The 21,892-nt window shown below is 34.9% G+C and overlaps 1 protein-coding gene across 2 annotated transcripts in view; it reads right to left on the bottom strand.

Moving 5' to 3' along the window:
• Positions 1-21,018, bottom strand: part of LOC149789852 (uncharacterized) — a 90,235-nt gene extending 69,217 nt beyond the window's left edge. The window contains exons 1-4 of one of the 2 annotated variants that reach the window (XM_089971836.1): positions 20,905-21,018; positions 19,086-19,242; positions 6,921-7,718; positions 4,405-4,499 (exon numbers count right to left, since the gene is read on the bottom strand). In XM_089971836.1, coding sequence (XP_089827962.1) covers positions 4,405-4,499; positions 6,921-7,718; positions 19,086-19,155 — 963 coding nt within the window. In that variant the 5' untranslated portion in view covers positions 19,156-19,242; positions 20,905-21,018. The remainder of the gene's footprint in view (positions 1-4,404; positions 4,500-6,920; positions 7,719-19,085; positions 19,243-20,904) is intronic. The other variant, XM_089971837.1, reaches the window with a different exon arrangement.
• Positions 21,019-21,892: the final 874 nt, after the last annotated feature.

Here is a 21,892-nt window from a genome sequence, read left to right as displayed (position 1 = left end):
AGTCTTCAATTTGTTGAGCACTTTTTAAGAAATTTATATTTCTGTAGCAATTAGACTCTGTTTCATGCAATTAGTTTTATTTAGACTGAGTAAAGATTGTAATGTCTTATGATATTTATGTTCATTACAGCATTTCAACAGCTTCAAGAAATAACAAACAAAGAGATATGAATTTCAAGTCCAATGAAATTTGTCTGCAAATGGATATGCAATATAAAATCCTTGTGATGATGGTCAAATTGCAATGGAATGAATATATTTCAAGTCATATATCACGAAGTCAATTCATGTATGTGGTTATTAAATAAGAAAAGGCCATATCTATAAACCAAACATAGGTTAATATATCACAAAAGTTATATGTATACCCATACAGTATGTATGTATTCATCTACTCGACTCAGATTTTTCTACCTCTAGACTTTTTTAATAACTTTTATGACCACCAAATTCATGGACAATTGCTTTCAAAACTTGATAATTCATAGTATTTTTGTTGTAATTTCAAAATTAGAGATGATCAAAACTTGAGTAGAATACATACTAATTGTTAAGAATTTTGACAAAACAAATGTCTGTCTGTTGCAATATTTCCAAGCCTGCATTGCTCTTAAAATTCAAAAGACAAATTTAGTTGTTAAAGTCATTATGTTTGAGAACTAATAATCATGTAGTAATTTAAAATAACCATTTATAGCTTAAAACAAGATATTTTTGAATAACAACAGTATTATTAGTAATTCTAACAAACATTAGCACCTCAGCAGCACACTTCAAGTCTCAACATGAATATACTTCATTCATTTCTCAAAACCAAGTAAAATACAGCATAGAGCACTTCAATTTATATGATCAATAAAAAATATATAAATGAAATAAAATTATAACATTACATTGTTTGCTAACTGATGCTACTCATCAGCTTTAAACTTCAAACAAATTTTGCCAAAATATTCTCATGCTTATATTGAATGTCCATTTATATGGGACATACAAAACATTAAAAAAATCTTCTAAAACACTTAAGTTGACATACCTTTCAATGGCAACAGATTTCAAATGTCAGCCATGGTGGCCATATTGGATGTCATCTTGACCTAGTTTTCATATTGCACTAACTACAGATGATAAGAAGTCTTTTCTTGAAAACCCTACATCGATACAACTTTATGTTAGGATGAGTAGCAAGAACAATATTTCATCATAGCTTCATCTGGGCCATACTGGATGACAGAAGAACACAAGTCTTATTTTGGACCAACTACACATCACAAGTCTTCTTTTGAAAACCCTATATAAATATAACTTTCTATTTAGTATCAGCAGCAAGAACAATATTTCACAGTAGCTGCAATGAGGCCATAATGGATGATAGATTAGCACCATTTTCATTAGGACCAACAATATATCAAAGTATTTTGTGGAAAACCTCATTTTGATTTGCTTTCTATTAGAGAATGACAATTTTCAAGATGACCAACATATTCAGGGTCATATCAGCACCATTTTATTTAGGACCAACTAGAGATCACAATGAGTTTTCTGGTATAAAACCATAATGTATCTGTCAGTTATCACATAGAACAAGTAACAAGAAGACTGGATGATAAATTAAAACCATTTTCAACAGGACCAACAATACATGGCCATGCTGGATATCTTTTCTAGTTAGTATTACGTTGACTACATGTTGGAATGTTCTCTCTGTGTGCTGAATCTAGCTTTTCTACCTTGATATAACAGCAGCAGGTTTGTGGTTGTTCTTGGAATAAATATTGAAAATTACAGGTCATCTTATTGTTTTTCACAAACATGACTTTTACTGAATATTTCTGATATTTTGTACAACACCATTGGGAAGGAAGCTTCTCTTGGTGTCGCATGAAAATTAGACCTCTGATTGTCATGGAAGTATAAGCTGCTAGATTCAAGTGACCAACAATGAAAACTAGAGAGCACTAGGTCAAATTTTGTCAACACATGTTTCATCTTTTTCTGTTAATAAATTAAAGACATAATAAATGTTTGATTTGCAATTTTTGAGAAGATGAATTATCTTCCAATTGATTCTTACTAATAAGGATGAATGTCATGCCATTTAATTTTGCCAGGCTTATTAGTAAGCAGCTACCCCCAATGTGGTTTATGTTAATTCCAACTTTTTGATGGGCAATACATTTTGACCCATACCCAAACATATATTCTTATTAAAAATTAAGATGTGGTGGGAATGATCAGAGGAAACTCTGACCAGTTGATTTAACTTTCTGTTTAGAAGGAGTATCAAAAAGATTTAGACAGTGGCTGCCAAAATGGCTACATTTTTATTGGATGTCATTTTGATCTCTGACCAAATTGACACTGCAAGTGTTTTAGTGAAAATCCCATGCCGATATGATCTTCCATTCAGAATTTCAAGATGGCAACGTTGGATATCCAAGTGGCAATATTTTAGTTAAGATCAACTAGTGTTGTTCCCATTATCAATTATAATCGTTGGTTGTGAAAACCAATAAGATAATCGTGACACTCCATAGTCGATTGTGTGTGAAGGGAGGCTACTTTTAAGTTGTATGCAATACACAAAGGCTAGTAAAACTCCCAGCCAGTAAAACTGATCTGAATTATTAATTCCCTTTACAACTACAAATATAATAATAATAATAATAATAATAATAATAATCATAATGGGGACTTTGTATAGCGCCTAATCTTTAGAAGCTCTAAGCGCTTTACAACATTGGACAATACCTATAAGATACAAAAAACATATAATGCTATGATTACAAAAACAAACACCATGAAATTAGAAAACATTAAAAAACATGCTGAGAATATTTAAGGTAGGAAACATAACCATAGGATATTCCTTCCATAGGTGCAAAATTTCATAATTAGGAACATAAAGTCATGATTACATGATCAAGCTGTTAAATTGTTGAGCTATTAAATTTAAACACATTTTGATGATTTGTTTCAGTTTAAATTTAGAATCCCTTGTAGTATTTGTAAACAATGACAAACAAGAAACCCATGTCCTTCTATACTTTAAATTATAGACACATCTCATATGAATGAAAGGATCTTGGGGGGTTGCTACAGTATTTCAGTTACACATAAATGAGCAGCCATAAAAGGTTGCATTCATTTAACAAAGTTGTAGAACAAAAACAGCACACAACACAATAGAAAAAATGTAATATTCTTATCAGGTTAAAGTATACATGTCATTAAAAGAGATTAATCCTGTACATTTATTAACATCTAGAACCCTTGCTCAAAGATATAACTGTATAACAAACACAAATTAAAACTTGCTTTTAGTAACCAATTCTAATCGATTACCAGTTTGTTAAGTGGAACCGATTATTATGAAGTTCTGACTGATTCCAATCACTAAGATCAACTATATCTTGGCATATATGTGTGTGTGTATGTGTGTGTGTGGTGACTAGGATTTTTAATGTCGCTGTAACTATTTTTCAGTCATATCACTTTGATGTCTGCAGTGTGGCAGTTTACAGTGATGCCTAGCACTGGGGCATCATGCCGCAGACATGTAGCATGATGACCCACCCAGTCACATTATCCTGACACCAGGCCAACCAGTCCTAACACTAACCTCTTAATGCTGAGTGCCTAGGGAGGCAGCTGTTAGTACCATTTTTGTAATTCTTTGGTATGACTCAGCTGGGGTTCGAACCCACAACCTCCCATTTCTGAAGCGGATGCTCTAACCACTAGGCCATCAGAGCATTATGATATATGAATGTGTTAGTAAACATTCATGGTAATTCTCTATGAAGTTTAGGAGTAGCATCAACTTATGGAAAATGGGCCATCCCATATTATCTGGTTTATAAATAGACCATAGACCATCAGAATGCTATATAAGTCATACCAACAAATTGACCATATAAAAAACAAACAAGACCGACAAGGGGAGGGGGGGCAACTGGGGATATATCCCCGGGGCCCTTAAGGGGGACCAGATCCAAACAACACTTTTTAATTTTACAAAAGAAACATTTTGTTTGAACAAGAACTATGAGAGGCCCAGATGTTTCTCACCCCAGGGCCTGTGATCGCTCTCTATATGGCCCTGAATACAAGCAAGCTCCTTATTTTCCAGCTCCACCTTTATGTCTTTATTTACAACCTGTGATATTTTTTAAACGTTTCCCTGACTTTCAAATATTGAGGGAAATTACATCTCCCCCTAACTTTTCATTCTACTGTAGAATAGACCCTGATTCAAAAGTAAAAATGCTTGAATAGTATTAAAATTGTATCATCAATGCATATCACACTTCAGAAATTCTGTATTGTGATACGAGTCATAATGGAAGTGATCCACCAGTACAGTGTGGTAAACTATATAAAATGAATGTATGAGGTACTTACTACTACATTTCCCTGTCCTATCTGTATGGCTGTCTCCTCAGTGACAGGTTGTTTTCTTTCATCACTCACTAGGACTTCTGAAGTTTTATGACTTCCTACAGTAAAAAAAAAAAATTGTCCCAACTAATTAGCAATACAACATGAGATATTTATTAAAATCTGTACAAACTAAAGATTACAGTAAAATATGTCTGGGAACAATTCAATTTTCATAAGACATCAGGGGCTCTACTGTCTTAAAGTATTTCGATAAACTCCAGATAAGACTGTTCTTTCTTGTTCAACCTGCCAAGTATTGAGAACATCTCAGAATGACTGTGGGGGTGTTTTGAAATAGCTTGAATGTCTTGCTCAACAAGATTTGAGGCTACTGGGTTCAACCCCAATTACATGTAATAAAAATCAACTTAATAGCAGTCAGACTTAACTTTACAATATTTCATTTAATTATGTTTGTTTTATTTTCATAAAATTAGTTCTCACGTTTTCAAACTTAATAAATCTGTAAATAAAATCTATACAAGTGGGTGGGGTGGATATTCTTTTCTTTCTTCCTTTTCCTTCGTAACTGTTTTCGCCACCCCACTGCAAAATTATATGATGGTTCTCTCGTTTATGTGGTGGGAGGGGGAGAGTACAAAAATGACACTTGTATCTAGGCTGATAAAGTTTTAAAAAAGTATGATTTCTCTATCTATCAAAAATATATCCGGCTACAGATTTAATTAAAACAAACACAAATAAAACCAGAAAAACATCATACAAAAAATGCAAAAAGATTACTAATTTCATTCATCAATTCCAAATTTCGAACCTGACTGACATAGTTGGCTCTAGCACTGTTATCCTGTTCATATTCAAAATATATGTGATTTTCATTAATAATATGGCCTAATATTCAACCTAATGAAAGTGTGTGTGTGTGTGTGTGTGTCTGCGTGTGTGTGTTTTCAAATTGCTTCAGTGTCTTCCTCAACGTGATTTGAGATTACTGGGCTCAATCCCAATTAATTCACAAAAAATCACCTTAACGAGAATCAGACTTGATTTTGCAGTATTTTGTTTAGGTTTGTTTTATCTACATAAAGTTATTCCCCACATTTTCAAACTTTTTTTTTGCCACCACACTGCAATATTATGATAATTTTCCAGTGGGGGGGATGCTGTCATCTAGCTTGAAAACAATTATTCTTGTTCTTTTTGAAAATTAAACAATATATGTTTTGCATCATAAAGCTAAATTGTCTCATAAACCAATATTGCATTATTTTTTGGTAAATTAGAAGCTTACATTTTCCTTATGTAATGTGACAAATGTACAGTGTCAATTATTATTTCACAATTTCCAATGCACACAGAAAAAGATTATTTTAGACAAAAATGTAACAAGATGAAAAAGTTTAAAAGTATTGATGATTTTCCTCTACATCCAACTACACATTTAACTGATTAAAAACGAGGAGGGGGCAGAATAAAGGACGTAGTCTTAGAAACAAATGTACAAAATTTGCTCATTTCATTCATTAATTTCAAATATATAACCACGTTGACATCACCATAGCACTACATAGGATTTTCCTTACTAATAAGGAATAATATGTAAGTGGGTGAGTCCAAGGTTTATCAGACAAATGAGATATTGTTCGGCATCGTAGATAAATAATTTCTTTCATTTTCGTAACTTTGGGAATTGTATTGCTTTAGTACACGCTTATATAAATACACTTTTTTCCTTTTTGCTCCATTCTTGTTACAAATGATGTTAGAAATATTAAAACTAAGCATTCATAATGTTGGAAGTTTTTCTTGCAAACGGAAACCCGGAAAGGACAGTGAGTACCTGTCTGATTGTTGGCAACATCTTCCGCTGGGTTTTAAAAACAGCTTTTTTCAATGTCAGTTGTTGTGCTTTAAATTTCAATTACAAAAAATTTATAAATAGAAAATATAAATAAATATAAATTCATTTTTAAAATACGGATGCATTTGTAGACATTGTTGGACATGTAGACATGGTTAAACAATATATGAATAGTCTTGGTAAATAATTCTAAAAGCGTGTCAAGAAATACGGTATACATTACAGGTGAAGACATCCAACGGCCATCTTTGTATCTGAATTTCACGCGCTGGGAATGAAAGCGACACCTGGTGGATAAACTCGGTACACAATGTCGTCGTCCTTCAGCAGTTGATAAATTTTGTCTATCAAAATTGTGTTATTTTTATTTACATATAAATGAATATATTATAAATAAATAGTATAAATAAATGTATATCACTTAAGAGTATTAAAGTGAACTTAATATAAATTTTATAACAACAAATACTTTTTATTTATATCTAACTTCACCTCAGCATGACAGCTCTGCATGAAGAAACTGTCGTGTTTACATTTTGTTTCCTAAATTTAAGATGAAATCTTTGAGAATTGTCAATAAATGAAGTTTGTAATTTTATTTATGACGTCATTAAAAGTTTTTTTATGTCAACAAAATATAAGAAATATGAATTACCTTGATACACGGGTTGGAATACAGTAATGTCACTACGCCCCATGCATGTGGCATACAGACGTCCATTGTCCCAGAATATGGCTTGGAGATTCAGTGGAATTCCCTGTTTGAAAATGGCGACAAGTTGACATGAAGCTGTAAGTTGATGAATACAGTCATCAGGGATTCCATAGTTACATACGAAAATATTCCCGTCCTCATTTATAACGATTGATCTCGGACTTTGTAGACGTTGATGTTTGTATGTATATTTACATTGACTGGGATTCAAAATGTCGAATCCATACACACCATTATCAGGGGATTCAAAACCAGCATTACACGCGACATAAATGATGTTGTCTTTTGTTGTCACTTTACTCTCTCTACTCAAACTCCATTCGACCCTTTTACAAATCTGGTGACTCGTCTCAACATGACCGTCATCAAGTGACACGATACGCCAGTACATCCTGCCATGTTTTTCACCACTGACAACAAGATTATCCTGGAATCTGACAACACCATGATATTCATCCAATACTCCCTGTATACATAAGCTCCTGGTCGTTTTAATAACAGGTGACATGTCTGTAGACTGAATGGACACCATATTTATCAGACCGTCTTCATGAAGTACACAAACTATCATGGCGTTCATCAGACACATGTCACGTGGTCCTGACTCCAGTGTGCCTGACGATGCCAGGAATTTTCCGTCTTGCAGTCGATAGATCTTGACTTTATACGTATCGAAGTCTAGGACGACTATCTTGTCTTGGCAGACGACAATAGAGATGTAGAAGGGGGACTCGTCGGCTGTGGAAATAAAGTGATTTAAACATTAATACACATCTACACAAAAATATTAAACATATAGAATTATATTAAAATATGAAATAACTTGTACATTTGCAATGCGTGAAGGTATTAATACATTAATAGTGATTTAAATAATTATATTTATGACTTTAGAAATTCATCCCTGTTACATTTATTATACTTATTCTATTGTTCTAAATTTAACTGTCAAAAACTTGCAATGGTCGTAGCGGTTGTCGTCGTGTATATTACTAAATTTACATAGATATATTCTTAATAAAATACTAAAATAACTTGTACATTTGCAGTGTGTAAGTATTAATACATTAATAATAATTTAAATAATTATATTTATGACTTCAAAAATTCATTACTGTTAAATTTATTATACTTATTCTATTGTTCTAAATTTAACTGTCAAAAAATTGCAATGGTCGTAGCGGTTGTCGTCGTGTATATTGCTAAATTTACATAGATATATTCTTGTTAAAATACTAAAATAACTTGTACATTTACGTGATGTAAACATTAAAATAATGCATAATATAAACGTAGACACACATCTACACAAAAATACTATACACGTATAATTTAAATACCAAATAACTGACCATTACAACCTTCGTAATGGCGTCATCATTTTATTATTATTACAAGAGAGATTTACAGCAGACATCACATAGATCTAGTAATCACGCTATTATAGTTCTGTACAGTATTGTAATAAACTGAAGATACCAACAATAGTGTGTTAACAGGCTCTATGTGGAAACTGCTATTGTCCCTCATTTTTAATCATGTTACGTACGTGCAATCGTGCGTGTGTATTACTCGTATACTCCTCCAAAATGGACAAGACAAATTAAGACATGAGGTCCATTCTTACATTAAGTAACTCAGTCTCTGGGTCATTTCTTGAAAGCTACAGAGTAAATGTCTTCATCCCAATATCACGTAACAACTGTACACAAAACGGGACTGCACAAAAATGAGGGGGAAAATATTGTATTCTTTATACACAAAAAACTAGGATTCGAGTCGTAACTAGTAAATGGTGGATAGACTACCGGCTTTGCAAACAGAATAATGGCTGTCGATTTTAACGAGTACAACTATAAATAAAGTATGATCGCACACTAAATCAAACCCAATATACTTAACTTCCATTTCTTAAAAAAGCCATAACAAAATTAGAAAAACACTTCGCTAATTTACAACTATAACATTATCACTTAAAAATCTCAATTTTGTTTCAAGATCCAATAAAGGCTTGGAAAAAATTCTCGATAATATAAACCATTTATCCTGATGAATGCAATTTCTCTCATTCTTTGAAACGTTGTTTAACCATATTATTAGTGTTGGTCATGCAAACGGGGAGGAGGGTCAGGTGAACTAAATTTAAATAATAATAATAATAATAATAAATCATTCATCTAACATTTCCCTGTCATACCCGACATTTAGTCGTTACCCTATATGTATGTGCTACCCTGAGTATTTCAATGAAAATCCGTGTATATGTCTTCATTCATTTACTTGTCTGCTGCATTTTCTCACATTGGGATGCCTGCCTTGGATTATGACGTCTGCACTGACAAGAACGCTGGCGGAAACATGCAGCATGGAGAAACGTACTTACATGTATTTACAAATCCGCGAAGCCCGATGTACTAAAGTTTACATGACAAAAGGGTCAAAACAGCGGTAGCGATTTATTCTGACAGAATTTGTTTCGAGTTTTGAAGGAGCGCGCGTCTTCAACTGTACAACACAAACTCTCTGGGAATATAAAACATGAATGCATCGTCAGCTTTACCAAATTTTATCATTGTTGTTATGTGCAAACTCCTGATAAACATTTGAAACGATCGAAGTAATAATTTGCAAAGACATTTAAACCATAACACCTTGAATGTCTCTGGGGTTATCACTTTTTATGTAGTGGGTCTTATGTTGATTTAAATCCGTTTCCATGAAAACTATTTCCCAAGCTTGAAGATCAGAGCTCTAAATATATTATTATCGATATGTGTCGAGTTTTATTTCTCTATAAAGGAAAGTCTTGCACCATTTTATCATGTCAGTGAAAAGTAAAGAATCAATGAAGCAAACGACGTGTATGTTATTGTCGTAGCGAGTCTTCACGAAGACAACTTTTCGCAAAGAAAATGATTTTCTTGGGAGGAAAGTAATCTCCCTTTATTCACTTTAAACGTGTGCATCCTGGCCGTATACATAAAAAATAAAAGATTTTCATGAATAACTTGTTATGATGAGTTCGCCATATTCACGAAAAAAAAATCACAGGTCTTAAGGAAGATTAATACTTTTACGTGCAGAAATTACATTGTATGAAAAAATTCCCCATTTTCAAGCAGATTAACATTTTTATTCCACGTTTACAGGCTCTTTTTCGTGAAATAAGGTAATTCCACACGAAAACTGCACTTTTATCCTGAAAAGAGACTTTCTCTTGAAAAAAAGATTGTATCAAAGCGTATTGCATCGACACGATCCACTCGCTTTTCAGAAAAGAAACTGAAAATTACTAACGCTGATGAAATTAGCGATGTCGATTAAACAAAAAATAACAAAAATACTTTGCCAAGAATTTACCAAACACAGTTATTCTAATAAATGATTTGAAACTCAACAGTGATAAACACATGTCCGTTACATGTCAAATGTGTAGCAATGTGATCATTTAGTCCGGACATGCGACATCACCTAATTGTCCATGTGAGACATCGCCGCCAGAAAAGTAAATCAACTATCAGTAAAAAAAAATTTAAATTTAAAAATCGCGACAAATTTTCAGGAAGTTATTTTTTCTTCACAAAACAGCGTTCGTATTTGATAACGGGTACTTTATTACCAACAATTATATTCTTTTTCTTCATTTTCTTCACATTTTTCCGTACCTCTTTGACAAGTAAAATGAACAGTGTCTGCAAGTTTCTTTGGAGAGAGAGAGAGAGAATTTTGAGATGCCCCGTGATTATTGCAAAATACACTTTCTCAGTGGATCGTTCTCCAGTAACGCTACATTGTATAAATTTTTACACGTCCTCTTAAAAAAGCGTCAACATTTATATCCGTAATTAAGATGCGAGAACCATAAATATAAATTCGTAGGTATTATCAACGGCATATATAAGGGTTTTGAAATTCCAGTTGGATATTACACAGTATTTCATGTGCACATAATCATCCGATTGAGACGCTATTATACTCATCTCAAGAGTTATGGGCCTGTTTCAAGTTAAATCACAACGTTTGACAATAATTCCATAAAACTACATACACTGTGATTAAGAAACTTTATGCTGGAATTGTTCATTCTAGGTAAGCTTTATAAATGAGCAAACTATTGATACAACAAATTACAATCAGTCTTGGTATAAATGTAAAGTTTTGCAATATATTGCAGGGTACATAATACAAAACTTCAACTTAAACAAGTTAAATTGCAAATTAAAATAATGTCTAAATTTAGGCAAAAGCCTCTTCCAGACACTTCAAACAGCGAAGGAAATTTACAGCCAAGCGAACACATTTTGTCATTTTGTTATTCTTGTTGTCACCTAAGCGTGGATGTGTAATGTCTAGTCCCATAGCTCAGGAACAAAGGTAATGATAAAGTTGATTCGATTGAGACAAGGACGTCCTATTATCGAGTCAAGCTACCACCCCGTCCCATAACTCAGAAATTAACAAGTACTGATGAATTCGATTGATAATACGACGCCCTATTACCGCGTCGTGCCTATCACTGCGGTATTTGACCGTATACTACAGCCGTTGTCATCATGCATCACATCTTAATACTGAATCATATCTTTAAAATCACTGACCGATGTGGTGGCCTAATGGTTAGAGTGTCCACATCTGATGATCGAGGTCGCGGGTGCGAACCCCGGCCGAATCATAATAAAGACTTGCCAAAAATATGATACTAACAGCTGCTTCGCTAGGCACTCAGCATTATGAGGTTAGTGTTAACTGGTCTGCCTGGTGTCAGGATAATGTAACTGTGTGAGACATCATGCTACATGTCTTCGACATTATGCCCTAGCGCTAGACATCACTATAAACTACCTCACTGCAGACATCGTAGCGATATGACTGAAAAATTGTTTTAAGCTACGTTAAAAATCAAAATCATACATACAATACATACATACATTATTTCCAGTTATACGTTAACGATAGTACAAGCAAAGATGTGACTCGTCAATAAAATCCCGTATAATCTTCATCCCTTATACATTTTAAACTTGTCTTTTAAAATAAAGTTCAAATGACCCTTCTATTTCAAATTTAAATCACATTTTGTTACGGGGTCCCGAGTGGCCGAGTGGTCTAAAGCGCTCTCCGTTAGGGATCACTGCCATCTCACCTCTGTCTGCGTGAGTTCGAGTCTAGGATTCGGCCAATGTGGGTATGTGAGAAAGCTTGCCAGTAGCTTCTCGTGGGTCGGTGGTTCTTCCCGGGGTTTTCCCGGGTTTTTCCTCCACCATTAATACTGTCCGCCATGCATAGCCTATCGTGTGCTAAAAAATGGCGTTAAACCCAACAACAACATTTTGTTACGTTTTTTCTCTTGATTCGTGATAGGTCATATCACCGTAATAAAAGAAGCAAAAAAATAAAATAAAATAAAAAAATAAGTCTTTGAATCAACAGATTTCCAGCTGAAGAAGTTTAGGACATAATGGATGATACTTATTCGTCTGCCTGCCATATTTGCAGACCATTCTGCAAATATCACTACATAATTATGTTTCTCATTTCGTTTCTTTTTCAGTCTCGATTAAGGAGCTACTCTATACATCAGTCAATATTAATCCCCCGATTCCATCAATATAGTAGATAGTAAAACCAATCAACAAAAGGGGAAGCTACGATTTCGTGTAGAGCGACCCGTGAGAAATGAACACATGTAAACGTCATCTGTTTACAACTGTTGAAACATCTACGGCTTTACACTGCGGTAAATACGGGAATACGCTGTCAAACAGATATAGCCACTGTTCCGAATCCCCGCGACAAAGGGTAACTGACGCGATACTTTTCTTATGCATACGAAATCTTTCTTACCTATATGTTTGTAAAACTACGGTGCCCTTTACGTGATATATATTATAAAAGAAGTACTAAATCGAAATAGCGACATATCTTATTTAATGGAATTATTATTATGTGTGAAACCAGACAATATCGTTATTACAAAAATAATGTGTCGATAAATTGAAACATTACTTCCTTGTTTCATCATTTTGAACCCATTGCTTCTTTGAATAAATGCGATATTTTTCTATATATAATGCATGGGTTCTGAATAATTTGGTACAGCAGTCAACAGAGTTTCATCCTTTTGAGAAAGATCAATCTATTGCCTGAGAGATTCAACACTTATAATTGCTAATCGCACCGAAGTTGATATTTGAGTTTTGTCTATTACCTGTCAGTAAGTTTCCTTTTTGCGGTCTTTTTTGCAGCAGGAATGAAGTAATCTTTTATAGCACAAATATGGCCCGAAAAAATACAATTTATTTCCAAGCAATGACCACGTGAGTTTGATTCTTTCAAGATAACGAAGGCTATAAGCCGGGATAGATAGATACATAGATATATCACATATATTAAAATTAACTTGACTTTTAAAGTGTCGGTGTGAAGCAATTTAATATACCAATACTGTTGGTATGACTACGCATATAATTATTGTTTCCACGGTTGATTATTTATCTTGATAAGTTATGAATTTTCATTTATGAAATCATTTATAAAATAATAAAACAGAAAGAAAAGTAATTAATATTTAACGATTTAAAAATGAACTTGATCAGAATTTCCTCATATTTACCGATTTAGAAATGAATTTGATCTGAATTTCCTCTGATTTCCCATATTATTTAGGGGAGAGAAAAAAACTTGGAGCTTATGGAGAGTGAGAGGAAATGCATTTTGAAAGGATGGAAATCTTCAAACTGACCTTACACAAGTAACCTAGATCAACCCGGGTCGTTATTACACTTTCCATGAGATGTATCTACAATGTTACTAAGTTACAATATCGTCTCGAGATGAGATAATCTAACAGAATTTTATGGGGTTGGTGGCATACGCATACATATACTTTATTTCATTCAGAGCCATGAATTACTAATTTTTCTAAATGAAACATTTGTGATATTTCACTGAATATATATTCGATCATATTTTAAGCTTGAAGTGTGTGTGTGTGTGTGTGTGTGTGTGTGTGTGATTTGGACTTTTAATGTAGCTTTAACAATTCTTCAGTCATATCGCAACAATGTCTGCAGTGTGACAGTTTATAGTGATGTCTAGCACTGGGGCATCATGTCGCAGCCATGTAGCACGATGTCCCACCCAGTCACATTATCCTGACACCAGGTTGACCAGTCCTAACAATAATCTCTTAATGCTGAGCGCCTAGCGAGGCAGTTGCTAGTACCATTTTTTATAAGTCTTTGGTATAACTCGACCGGGGCTCGAACCCGCGACTTCCCGCATCCGAGGCAGAAGCTCTAACCACTAGGCCACCTGAGCGGTCCTTAAATAATGCAGCAGTAAGCATGCACGAACAACAACCAGAAAAACCAAATTCAAAATAAAATTAATATGCATACATTTTTTCTTCATTGTTTTGTATTGTGTTGTTTTGCCTTGAATTAGGAAGCAGAATTAGATTCCTACTGATATTTCCTGTATAAATATGCAGAAAACATAGTAGAATTTAAACTGTAAACCGCTGAGTTTGTTGCCATGGATGCAGTACGATATATGCTATCAGTCTGTGATACATATTTTTAACTAACACATTTGAGCATACACAAGACGGAAATTTGTTGAAGCGAGTGAGTAACGGATATATTTTATCTGGTGGGTGAAAATCCAGAGTTTTTCTTCCACTCGACGAAATATATCCTGTATTCGCTCATTTCAGGCAAACACAATTTCTTAAATCAGTCTATCGCTCTGTGACACACATACTACTGTACTCTGCTCTCTCTCTCTCTCTGGTGGTAAAAATACTTATTCCACCAATAAACCGAGACGGACAACGAACCAATCTTACAGTCAGTTCCCAACCACTCCACCACCCTTGGTTTGTCTACACGCAGATTCGATTACATTCTATAGTGCTCTCTCTCTCTCTCTCGATCGAGAACAGTTGCAAAACACAGAAACAAAAATCCATAAAATGGAACTTAGCAGATTTTTGCCCGTGGCATGCTACGATGTATGTGGACCTTTGATGATGAAACTGGCCAACAAACAGACCAGCAAAGAGAGAGAGAGAGAGAGAGAGAGAGAGAGAGAGAGAGGGGTGGGTGGTAAGGAGGATAAAAACAGTCTGAATGTGATTAGCAATAGTAAGTAAAGAAAGCCTCGTTTCCATTCATTGGTCAATGTATACACCACTTTGTACATCAAAAGACAACAGCATACATACATACATACATACATACAATACATACGTACATACATACATACATAGACAAACAGACAGACAGACAGACAGAGATAGATTGTGTGTGTACGCCTTGTTACTGATATACCACGAGATGTATAAATTTTCCTTTAAAGGACTCATGGTACTAATTCAGTTTCCATAGTAAACCTATGCAAACACCATGATATTAAAAATTCAATAACTAAAAGATTTTGAGTGCTCATGATCAAACCTGTATTTATCAGTACAGATGAAACCTGGATGTCAGCTTCTATAGTAAGGAACGGATATGAGCCGCGGCATTTTTTGGACCTGCGTGTGTTTGAAACATGTGCTTTCAATTCCGCACAAGATAATCAGGTGCTAATTTTAATAATGAGTGTTCCAAAATCAAGACTGTTAAATGACTGAAATTCCATCAATAAAACAATGTCTCTAAATGTTCTCACTTACAACTAGGATTATCTCTCAAAAGATTCTTTTCCCTCAAACATAACTTGCATTATTAACCAATCCTGGTCAGCCAAACCCAATATACACTATTTTCACTCATTTCCAGACTGGTTCCCACTTTTCCATACCATTAGTACCGTGTGTCCTGTAGGGAAACGAGGCTTATCCTACAGCAATAACTCTTTTTACCATTTCCGTTGGTCGGTTTCATTGAACTTTTACCGTCATTCATAGGACGAGACATAGTCCCATGACTCAGTATAAAAAATAGCGTGTTAGGTGGCCCAGAGAGAGAGAGAGAGAGAGAGACAGGAGGGGGAAGGGATAATTACCAAAGGTCATTTCTGTTCTTGGTAATCCATATGTTACTCTGTAGGTAGATTTGTCTGCTGCCTGACCAACCAACACAGAGATAGTTGGGAGGGGCATCTTTCGGATATTTTGATATTTAAAAATTAATATTGTTTTACAACCTAATTATAGGTTTAAGAAAGAAAGAAAGAAAAAAACAGCATCAAAGACAAGCATTAAATAGATTACAGTGTGTGTGCCTCATAAAAATTACCTCGACAGATTATTGCGAATTTGTATCACTGATATTATGAAAACTAGATAAATCACATGGAAAGTGTACACATGCCGTTATGACGATCCAGGTTATAGTAGGCTACTTGGTGTAAGTTTCAGTTTCAAAGGGCTTCATCAAGAGGTTGGAGGGGGGGGGGGTGCGGAGCGGGAATTCATAATATTTGTATCTTTATTTCCTTATTTCGCTAGTGATTAATCAGTGGAAATTCTTGACTGATCTATAGAATTGATGACATAGATTCGAAACAATGTTCATAAATGCCAGGGGCGGATCACAATTTAATAAATCAATAACTTACACACGCGTGTGTGTGTGTTTGTGTGTGTGTGTGTGTGTGTGTGTGTGTGATATGTTCGAACAACAGGAGGCTGACGTCCTGATGATAAAACGTCAGACTCTGTGGTCCAACCGACATCGAACTGCTGGAGGTCAAGGTGTTAAATGCATTTTGGTCATCGAACCTTATTAGACCTGGCAATATGAGGCGCCATTTTATTTTATTTTTCTTCTTTATTTTATGATATTATATTTATCTTGTGATATCATTTTATTTTATTATATCAATTAACTGAATTTGTAGTTAATATTTGACGAATATAAAATTTTTAATTAATTAGTGTACAGAAAATTTCTAAATTTAAGTTTTAGTGAGTTTTTCTTCACACTTGAATTCTCTTTTCAATATTGGGAACAATCGCCTATATCCAAGACATTTCAATTAGTTCCAACGGAATGTAAATCATTCATTAGACAAATTTAAGATATCATGCATTTAATTTTATAAAACAATAAACTGAAAGTTCTAATAATGTAATGAATTTAAGTTATGCTATCATACAGGAGACTACGTATATCATACGTCGAATGTATTATACAGCATACAAAAATAAACTGGCACCTGATATGATTAAATGATCAATGCAGTCTTGTGTTGCCTTCTTGCGGACACATGCCTGTGATAAATAAGTATTAATAACAATACAAAGTTTGAGATTTATGCCAACAAAGTTGACCATATACTGAATTGGATGACAGGATTTCTTTTACGCACGATCTTGCAAAACATGTTCTTGGAGACTTTAACTAGAAGGCTACATTATTCATCAACGTAATTCTACTCAAACATGAACAAAATGAGACTTTTCAGTTTAGGTGTTAGTCAGTTGAAAACATACATATACAAAGTTTTATTCTTGTGACTTCTATTTTCTAATCTTTTAAAAACGCGCATGCATAAAATCTGTATTAAAAGGAACAATGTTTTCTTGAATCTCCTTTGTGCCAGAGACAAACAACACATATGTCTGGGGATGCTCTATCATCAGCAAAATCGTCGTCATCGTTACCAGTCTTCTTTGTGTACACAATATCTATACGCCGTAAGAATAGCTTTTAGATCGAGATCATCTCAAGAAAGATAGTCTGAAAATCTTCCGTGCGAGAAAAAGAATACATAGATATTTGACCCTTTTATTATAAAACTCTAATACCTCTCCACAGACAGAAATTTTGACCCTATACATAAAGGTAAATAATTCTTTAAGCTCGGTGAAAACAAAATCTAGCATTGCGGTGGTAAGATTACCTGTCAACAGTGACAGGATCATATTCATACCTGTCACCACACAGTCACAATCGCTATTGGTCGGTTCATATTGCATATGAATACACATTATGTAGCCACACACTACACTGAACAAAGAGTGGTGTCAGTTATTAATCTCTTTTATAAGAGAGAAAAAGATTACATGCATTTGTTATGACGCGGACTGTCCTTGGGTTTGTTCTTTGTATATACTATATTTGTATATTTGTTTGATACACTACAGGATTTGACGCTTTAAAGCGCAATAAAATGTTAATTCTAAATGCAAGTTCTGTGTATAACCATTAGACTTTATCATCTTACAGAAAGCCAGTACAATAGGCGTCATGGTGAAAGGTTACACGCATACCCAATGAAAAGACTTGCATTGCAGCCAGTTGGAATATCAAATTACCAAAACCTGAGCTTATGGTTTTACATTGTAGTTTTTAGGTTACTTAGTAATTTCATATTTAGGTTTAGCCAGCTCTGATGCGTTTCCCACTTGCTGTTGTATTGCTATTACACACGGTCTTTCCTGTCTTTCCTTTCTAATATATGTATTAAAAGCATATGTAGGCAGGGTATGAAAATGTTTACTGACAGATTCCATTAAGTATGCCCGACAATAGGTAAAAATTGAGTATGAAACTAAGATCGAAATTCAAAGTATTCACTGAAATATTCGAATAAATATGCCAGACTTGTGTGTGCGTGCGTGCGTGTGTTTGTGTGTGTGTGTGTGTGTGATTTGGATTTTTAACGTAGCTTTAACAATTTTTCAGTGATATCGCTACGATGTCTGCAGTGTGACAGTTTATAGTGATGTCTAGCAATGTTGCATCATGCCGCAGACATGTAGCTTGATGTCCCACCCAGTCACATTATCCTGACACCAGGCCGACCAGTCCTAACACCAACCTCATAATGCTGAGTGCCAAGCGAGGCAGCTGTTAGTAACATTTTTTAAGTCGGCCGGGGATAGACCTACAACCTCCCGCATCCGATAAGGACATTCTAACCACTAGGCCACCGAAGCGGTCCAGACTTATGTAGCAAAGTCTATGAAAATATGAAATTATTAACTGTCATATTCCATTATGTTTGTCAACTTAGGAAACAAATGAGTATAAAAGAGACTGACATTTTCCAATATGTAATGAATATAGTGCAAGTATCAGTATGCAGAGTATGAAAATATTTACTGACAAACTTCACTGGATTTTTATCTGTAACTTATGGATCACTTACTGCTTTCTAGTGTCAGAGTCCCAACCTTGGCAAGACGGTAACCAACTTTTTCCTCTCCTCCTGTGGCCATTTTATCTTTTTATATGATTGTGTTCCAGGGTATGACTCCAAGTGAAATAAGTTTTCAGCCTACCACAATGCTGACACGAGGACTGGGCTGCAAAATATTGACAGGAGTATTCTAGCCGTATCCATTTAATATAATAACTGATGTTTAGTTTATGAATTATTGTACAGATATCAGCTTGCTTGTAATATGAAATATCTATACCAATGAAATGGCATTAACATTTTGGCGTGTAAAGAATTTACCAAAGCTGCAATGAAAACACTCTTTTTCACGCAAAATGTAATCATCTTTAAATTCCCTAGTCACCTTAGAGGTGTTGTGTAATCTTAGTGGTTTTGTGTGATCTTAGAGGTGTTGTGTAATCTTAATGGTTTTGTGTGATCTTAGAGGAGTTATGTGATCTTAGTAGTTTTATGTCATCTTAGAGATGTTGTGTGATCTTAGATGTGCTGTGTGATCTTAGTGGTTTTATGTGATCTTAGAGGTGTTGTGCGATCTTAATGATCTTGTGCATCTTAGAGGTGGTGTGTGATCTTAGAGGTGTAGTGTTACCTTAGTGGTTTTGTGTGATCTTAGAGGTGTTGTGTGATTTTAGAGGTGTTGTGTGATCTTAATGATATTGTGCATCTTTGAGGTGTTGTGTAATCTTAGTGCTTCTGTGTGATCTTAGAGGTATTGTGTGATCTTTATAGTTTTGTGTGATCTTAGAAGTCTTGTGCCATCGTAGAAGTGTTGTGTGATCTTAGTGGTTTTGTGTGATCTTAGTAGTTTTATATGGTCTTAGCGGTGGTGTGTGATATTAGTAGTTTTGTGTGATCTTAATAGCTGTATGTGGTCTTGAAGGTGTTGTGTGATCTTAAGTGTTATTGTGAATATTAGAGTTGCTGATGATTACAATGATTGGACGAACCATTGTGCTTTTGTGTTTGGGGAGTTATTGGTTAGTGTTAATAATGTAGGTGTGGAGTTAGTGGTGGGTATAAATACTGTAGATGGGGAATTCGAGGTGGGAAAATACTATAGATTTGGGTTAGTGGGTGTAAATTATGTGGATGGGGAGAGCAGTTTTAGGGGTAAATGCTAAATTATATGAGTTAATTAGTGGTAGGTGTAACTAATGTAGATGAGGAGTTAGTGGGATGTGTAAATACATTGAACATGGAGTTAGTGGTGGGTGTAAATAATGTGGATCGGGAGTTAGTAGTGGACGTAAATACCGTAAATGGAAAGTTAGTGGTGGGCTTAAAAAACTATAGATGAGAGTTAGTGGTGTGTGTAAATAATGTAGATGGGGTGTTAGTGGTGAGTATAATGATAGTGGAGGTTAGCAATCCGTGTAAATACCAGTGATGATTTCTGCTAAAGAGTCTTCATTTACTCATATTGACCTCCCAGTCACAGGAAATGACGTGTACATGATAGTTTTACCTTATAATCGCACTCGCTAAAAATAAACTACTTTCTGCGCATTAAATGACCTAGGTGTGGTTAACTGATTTAATACGTGAACATCTGACTCAGTGAGACTGTACAAATCTCTGCAACATCAATAACGTATCTTTGAATATTTAAAACTCTGAATTTAATTACCGATGTATCATCAACTGTACAACTCTCAGAGAGTGTTTTGTGACCTAGATTTGAGTACATGTAGGACTCTGCACATTCAGTACAGCGTTATTCCATTTTCATACATTGACGCAATAGGAATTCATGTTTCATAAAAGTAAATAGTAGACTGATACTTACAGAATATCTATTAATCCCTTAAAATGGAAGTTTCCCAAGGTAACCAGACTGTATTCTCTGTAATGTCTGTACTTGTCTCCAAGCCAAGTCTTATTATCATACACAAAACCAGCCAATCATTGCATGACAACAAGCTATGTTGTTAAGTGTTGACCTTACCTAGCAAGCTATTGGCGTGTACAGACAAATACTACAATGGATATTCAAATGGCTTTAGTCACGATATGTATATCTTGTTCTCCAGGTTTACATGAGCAAACAATATGGCTGATAGAGAGAATAAATCTGGAAAATAAATTCAAGCAATAACGGAAATGTGTAGTGCTGGCATGCAAGTATCCATGTGTAATAGTAGTTACCTAAGTCCATTGGTGTATGTACCTGTCAAATTAGTTCCCTGGAAAGGTAACGCAGGGGAGTGTGTTTTGGGGTGTGGAATTTTAACGTAGCTTTAACGATTTTAGTCATATCGCTACGATGTCTGCAGTATGGCATTTTATAGTGATGTCTAGCACTGGGGCATCATGCTGTGTGGCAGTTTATAGTGTTGTCTAACACTGGGGCATCATGCCCTGTGGCAGTTTATATTGATGTCAAGCACTGGGGCATCATGCATTATGGCAGTTTATAGTGATGTCTAGCACTGATTCATCATGCCGTGTGGCAGTTTATAGTGATGTCTAGCACTGGGGCATCATGCCCTGTGGCAGTTTATAGTTATGTCTAGCACTGGGGCATCAGGCAGTATGGCAGTTTATAGTGATGTCTAGCACTGGTTCATCATGCCGTGTAGCAGGTTATAGTGATGTCTAGCACTGGGGTATCATGCCCTGTGGCAGTTTATATTGATGTCTAGCACTGGGCATCATCCATTATGGCAGCTTGTTGTGATATCTAGCACTGATTCATCATGCCGTGTGGCAGTTTATAGTGGTGTCTAGCACTGAGACATCATACAGTGTGGCAGTTTATATTGATGTCTAGCACT

Source organism: Sinohyriopsis cumingii, chromosome 10, assembly GCF_028554795.1.
Source record: "Sinohyriopsis cumingii isolate HCF-2022 chromosome 10, ASM2855479v2, whole genome shotgun sequence".
In the NCBI taxonomy this organism is placed as follows: Eukaryota; Metazoa; Mollusca; class Bivalvia; order Unionida; family Unionidae; genus Sinohyriopsis; species Sinohyriopsis cumingii.
This window is presented reverse-complemented; position numbering and strand designations above follow the sequence as displayed.